General features: G+C 38.9%; 1 protein-coding gene across 1 annotated transcript; it reads right to left on the bottom strand.

The window, feature by feature from the left end:
* Positions 1-225: 225 nt before the first annotated feature.
* LOC117424235 (charged multivesicular body protein 6) lies at positions 226-5,696 on the bottom strand. Its single transcript, XM_034040411.3, has 8 exons — positions 5,400-5,696; positions 4,095-4,204; positions 3,810-3,897; positions 3,615-3,701; positions 2,856-2,921; positions 2,658-2,738; positions 2,291-2,372; positions 226-1,936 (listed from the first exon to the last, which is right to left on the bottom strand). Exons 1-8 carry the CDS (start codon positions 5,460-5,462, stop codon positions 1,884-1,886), a joined length of 630 nt encoding a protein of 209 aa, XP_033896302.3. The 5' UTR covers positions 5,463-5,696; the 3' UTR covers positions 226-1,883.
* Positions 5,697-6,522: the final 826 nt, after the last annotated feature.

The raw sequence follows: 6,522 nt of genomic DNA on the forward strand, positions 1-6,522 counted from the left end.
ATTGTTTTGTGGTTAATTTAAATAGAAAGTCTAGCACCGAACATATCTCTGGAGATGGAGACTGTTACAAAGGTGTACAGACTAAATGGAAAGTCAGGGGCTCTGTTACTGTGATCGAAAGAGGTGCCGAGGACAGTTCAGCATTGTAAATTTCTAGTATAACAAATAATAATACAAAATTATAATGTTACACATATTCTGTTAAATCACACAACGCTTGTCTGAAACAATTAAAAATACTTTTATTGTTGCAGCATACCAAAAAAGTGACAACCCCATAGACTGTTTTCTAATGTACCCCTGACCTGATAATATACTCAGTAAGAACTGTATTTTTAGAGATACCTCCATGAGCACAGATGGATTACAATAATAAAATAAAAACACATTCTGACATTGTTTTTTACAGGATGGTAAGAACTGAATGGAGAGGTAAAAGTGCACATTCACCCAGACGCATGTTAAAAGATGCAGGTGCCCGATTGCAAAACCAACTGCTTCATAAAATCAGCTGTTTAAAGATGCTTAATCTCAGATTTGTCCTCACAGTGAGGATAAACAGCAGTTTCCTTCTATGGTTGTTTCTGCCTGCTGCTTTTATCTCTCTTTTTATTTTACAATGAATTGTGCCTACAATTTAACTTACTGACCTGCACAAAGTCGGAGTGCATCAGAATACATCACTACAGAGAACAGAATCCAGCAGAACATCTCTCAGATAAAACAGTGGTTTAATTATTGGAAGGAGAAGGTATTATAAAACTAAACAAAAGACAATCTTATAAGGTCAATTTTTGTTTGTTCTATTATACAGATGTTTTTAAATGTTAACAGTTTGGAATATTCAAACTGCACCAGAGCAAAAGCTTAGGAAATTTAACCCAGCCGTGTATTTATCTGAGGATATTGACCCAGCATAGCCCTTTTAAGGGAGGATGAGGCTCTGTCCCCATGGTGGGTTAATTACCACTTGCACTTCTTTAACAAATGTCATATGATCATTAACATCCACGAAGCAGGCAACGCGATTATCGGTAACAGTAGTGCTCTCTCCCGTAGAGCTCACCTCGAGTCAATTCTTGACTCATAAAAGCCAGGATTGTTAGAAACAGAGGCCCCTAGTGGTTATCTGTGGCGTCACTGCACTTGTTACAATTGTGTTTTAATACAGTCTGTTACAATAAAAAATGGGTTGTATTCTTAAAGAATTAACTTGGCAGTAAATAATTTGCATTCACCTGTGCACGACAGCTTTATGAATATGTTCCCAGGAAGACAGAATTGGACTGCTGCAGATGCAATATGAAATATGGTATCGATGAGGGAAGGGACGAGGGCTTAATGCATAGCTGACAGATTTCTTTCTTGGACTTTCTATTAAATGACAGTTCTGTTAACACACTGTCAGTCAAAAGTATGAAATATATTGTTTAGCAATGATTACATACTACCATTGCCTTTTAATTAACTGCAGACAATGAGTGAGTTCAATGCGATTAAAAAACATAATTAAACTTTCTTTGCCCCTGTTACATTTCTGAATTTTCATTCCCACTGAATTGTCATTATTAGCACACCTGTAACATGGACACTGTTTTACAGGCTGATGTCATTCTAGGAAACTCAAATCTATCTACTGCTTTAAAAACACCTACTTTGCACAAAGGAGACAAACCCGTTAAGTCCTAAATGGGGGGGGGAGTCATAATCATAAATCAGAAGACACTGATAATGTAAGACTTCTGTTTTTAAAAACAAAACAAATCTAGAATGAAATCTAGCTATCCCCAGAAAAAGACTGGAGGATGGAGGATGGAGAAAGGATTGACAGAAGTGGAGAGAGACAGAAGGGCGATGGGAAGATGGATAGAGAAGCAGGCTGGTTATGAAGCTGCCAACAGCTCCTGTTGAGGCTTGATTTTGACCCTCTCCTTTTCTGAAAGACAAAACAGAAAATATGGCATGACAGGACGTTTTTGGAAATACTGCAAAACAATGAGGTGAACTATCTGTAGATGTTTTCCTTCCCCACCCACATGGCCAACACCTCTCCATCATGGTCAAATATCAGCAAAGCAAGAGTTTCCTTAAAACGAATATATAGCACGTTCTGAACTTGTAAACTGTAGACATAAAATTGAATGTATTCTGTAATCGTTGTAGTTGTAGAACAGCAAGTGCCAGTAACAGAAACCCAGCATTAAAAACGTTTCAAGCGTTCTTATTCCAGTGGCTAAGCATGAATAAAGCGAGCACTGTGAGACTCAGTTGTGTGAAGCCTTGCAGGTACCTGGCTCTGTGTCTGGGACCTTGGGGAGGGGCTCCGTGGGGACCTCCGGGAGCTCTTCTACCTCCTCCTCCTCCTCTTCTCCCTGTCAAGAAACATGCATCACAATTGGAATATGAGAAGACATACAACATACAAAACAAGGTATCCTAAAAAAAGCAGATCACCCTGGCAGATGTATAATAAATAAAAATGTGTATGTGCAACCCCAGCAGAGGACAACAAAACACAAAGAACACAACAAACTCAGAAAGCTGAATGTCACGTCCACTGTCACTTATAATGATCTATCAAGACTCGCTTCAACAACCCTCAAACAATCAGGATGAAGGTTATATATGCCCCACCCTCTGATAATAATGACACAGACCTGAGTAAGAGCTTCCAACTCAGCCAGCACAGCATCCTCGTCCTCCCGTGTTAAACTTCCTGCCAGCACCTCGTCAATTTGCTACGTGGATTGAAAAAAAAAAAAAACGTTTTTGTGAAGATTTCTATAGAGCTTGCAAACTTATTTCCAAGGCATTTGCAAAAATACCCAGATTTGAAACCCCTTAGGGTTACTTACCCTCTGATAATCTATTCCATCTTGTGTCTCCTCCATTATTCGCTCCACATCTTCAATAGACATAACCTGGAAGCAAGCACAGATTGATTTTACAGAACTGAAAATATAAGCAGGTTACATTTTTTTATTAAAGGCTGTCACTTTGAGGATCAGATAGATAGATAGATAGATAGATAGATAGATAGATAGATAGATAGATAGATAGATAGATAGATAGATAGATAGAAAATCTAAAAGAGACTTGCACGGTAAACATAATTAGGCACAACTTATCTGCAATGAAATCTCTGGGCTGCAGTGTACAATAGGATTTTGCTTTAATCCTTTAAGCTCATTGAGACATTTTGTTCTGAAGGCTAATGCAAAGAGCCATAAGACTATGCCCCCACCCTAGCAAGGTCGAATCAAGTCATGCAAATGAAATGCATTGTTGAATCTGTCGTGCCCTTGGGCTAGCTACACTCATGCACGCAGAATTCATCAATTCACACACTAACTAAACACTGCATATGTCATCTCTGGCATTCTGCCTTGACCTGATATTTTACAAACTGCATTTACAAACCTAAAACAAATATGGGTCCTGGTGCAACAACTACAACATAATCACTGCCACCAGATTACCTGGGCAAGTTCCCCCCAGATCCAAAAACCACAGTAAAACTAAATATGCTGTTATTCTAATGGAAATGAAACACATACAGCATGTAACACCCACCCCTCCCAAATCCATAAAGAAAGTGAAAGTGTCCACAGTACCTCGTGCATCTTCTTTAGACAGTCATTGCCGATCTTTAATCCTTCAATGACTTTCATCTCGATCTGGGCGAATTCGATGTCTTGAACCTTAAAGAAAACAAGTGAAGAAAATGTTTATAGCATTTTCTTTTTAAAGAAGAAAATGAACAAATTCTGTGACTGGCAGAGGGTGTCCCAGGCCAGTCGTCTCCTCACCATGCGCTCCAGATTGCTGATCTGGTTTTCTGTTTTATCCAGAAGCTGTTCCTGGTATCTCTTCTTTTTAAGTAGCAGCAAGGCTTTCCTGCAGCGCACACAGAAATCAAGACTTAGAACACTGTCACAGTGCCTTTGAAATGAAACATATAATTATCACATCTGCAACTGAATTCATGCTTCTCTAAGCAAAGCTGATTTTTTTCCACAGCAAAAGCGCAGAGCGACCGAGTGCTGTTCTAACCACTATAGCACAGTGCTGTATATAAAATGAAAAGGCCTCACGGTTTCTTTCCATCTCGCAGCAGCTGCCGTGCCAGCAGTCTCTCCTTCTCCAGATGCAGGTTGATTCTCTTCTGGTACTGCTTCAGCTTATCTCTCTGCTGCTTTAATTGCTGGAGGGAAGGGAGGATATTCACACAGAGCCATTAGAAATGCGGTGACTGCAACAAAACTGAAAACGTTATTGATCATTAAGTCTTCTTTACTGCAAACTAGTGGTAGTCATATGTGGCTCTTCCAGTTCAGGACCTTGGGTGGTCTATTGGTTTATTTATATATTTAAATTTAGGAGCTATAGCAAAAACCAAAACTACTGAGGATTTCTAGTAATTGAAGTCAATGATTTTAATACAAAAAATACATCTATAACTTAACTGTTCTGAAATGAATAAGTCCCCCCATATTACATTTAAAAATAACAACACTTGTAATTACTTTATTATTTAATCATTTTCATTATCGATGGTTTTGTATTTTGGCACATATTTGTGTTGCACATTTGAAAGACGACACTCCCCTCCGTGTATGATCTCACTGAAAAAGTGCACATAGAATTCTTGTCACACGACTTCGAAGAGACTGAAGGATTGTATCTGTTTTCGCTATGATCGGATTCGACAATCAATGTTTACCTTTTGGAACTATAAACTTTGCTGGGGAGCTTCTAAAAAAACGTTCAATATTACAGCATCTGCCAATAATAATGACAGCTACTTCGTAATAGATAAAGCTGTCTGTGTGTTTCTCAAAACAAGACTGGGCTCACGTGTTACTGCCCTAAACAGACCGAGATCTAGGGCGAGTTTATACAACAAACACAAAACAACGATGATATCAGTGCACGCTGACGGCCTAACTTAGCAGTTTCCATAATACTATGTAACGTGTATTTTCAGGTGTCGCTCCCTAGATTTCTCTTTTCTTTTCACAATAATCGGAGGTTGTGATTTCATTTTGCTAACTAAATGGTGCTATTTATCCATGCTATGGTTCCATTCAGTCGCTCACTACTGTGATTGGTATAATCTGCAGAGTCCAGGCCTCATTCAAACTAGGCGGATATATCACAGCAGCTTGACAGTGGTTTTAATATTTAGAATATAGAAGATCGAAGACTTTCCAGTACACCTGAAGCTTGTCCTTACTGCTGCTATCCTACATTTTTTAAAATCTGTTTGTTCTGTATTGCCATTATCCAAACGCCATGTTTATTTATTATATTGCCTTCTGACACCAGGTTACTATTTTCAGTTCTATTAATATAAGACTCAACCATTTCTTTCTAGTGTTTAGCATGTATCTTCTTACCAGCACGGCTCGGTCCTGCTCCGTGACTCGGGTTAGTCTCTTTCTGCCGAAAATGTTTCCCATCAGGAAGCCGCATCCCCGCCGCTCTCCAGACCTCTCACAACGCTTTATACACACTCAGTTTCCCCTGTACCTCTCGCTTTCACTTTCATATCATATTATGTACAATGTCAATATATTATAATCCTGTTAATACGTTTCTTCTTGTTCTAATCACAAACCGCACCCCCAGCAACAGGAAATACGGTAGCCGTAAGAGGACCAACGTGACCATTCGCCCCAGCGGACTGATTGGGAGAAAGACGATTTGGGAAAAAAACGTACAGTATTTCAATCCTTAGAAAAGTTACAATGATGCTGCAATACGGATGCGGTTCCACTGTGTACTACACAAACGGGAGGCTTGAAATGCATCCTAAAAAAAAAAAAAAAGTTAACACTGTTCCTAATATAAGTGGCTTCTGTACTGTTTAACTGCTTCCTTAATCATAGTAGAGATGAACCGTTCTTTAATTTCCAACATTCAGATATCAATGTCTGAATTATCTTCTGCCCTTTCATTTATCAACTATTGAAAATACCTGGAAGAAGTGTAGTTTTGGACACATAACATATTTTTCATTGAAAATGTTTTACTTTTTTTTCCCCATTGTTTTATACAGGGGGACAAATTGCATCCTCATATGAGGTCAACATGCATTTGAGTCTTCCATATGCCACCATATCAAGACTATCAGATTTTTCTTTTTAATATCTGTCCCCATATGTGAAAGGGTTAGCAAAGAGGAACAAAGAAGAAACTGTGGTACACATGGTCAGTGGGGTGCGGCCTCTGGCATAATATGATACTGCCTGACATGGAAAACTCTGACTTTGAAACGTCTCGCAGTGTACAGTGGTCCTCTCCTCTCTGTAGGAGAGCCCTTGTTTTGATTTTAATTTTTTGATTCCCTTCCCGTTAAAACTTGACAGTGCATAAGAGCTTAATGCTCCATGAAAAGCTGAGAGCACTGGGAGGGGTTCCAAACAACACACAAAGTAAAAACTGATGAGAAATACAAAATGTATAAATAAATGAGGATGTGGGTGTCCTGAAATAGCTACTAAGAGGTACGCCAAGAAC

Source organism: Acipenser ruthenus, chromosome 19, assembly GCF_902713425.1.
Source record: "Acipenser ruthenus chromosome 19, fAciRut3.2 maternal haplotype, whole genome shotgun sequence".
Classification (NCBI taxonomy): domain Eukaryota; kingdom Metazoa; phylum Chordata; class Actinopteri; order Acipenseriformes; family Acipenseridae; genus Acipenser; species Acipenser ruthenus.

Excerpts from the sequence above, each read along its gene's own strand:
- LOC117424235 (XM_034040411.3), bottom strand. The coding sequence starts at position 5,462 with ATGGGAAACATTTTCGGCAGAAAGAGACTAACCCGAGTCACGGAGCAG. Across the intron at positions 3,898-4,094 it reads CTGCGAGATGGAAAGAAACC|GAAAGCCTTGCTGCTACTTA; the intron begins GTGAGGCCTTTT and ends TGTGCGCTGCAG. Across the intron at positions 2,739-2,855 it reads ATGGAATAGATTATCAGAGG|CAAATTGACGAGGTGCTGGC; the intron begins GTAAGTAACCCT and ends CAATCCACGTAG.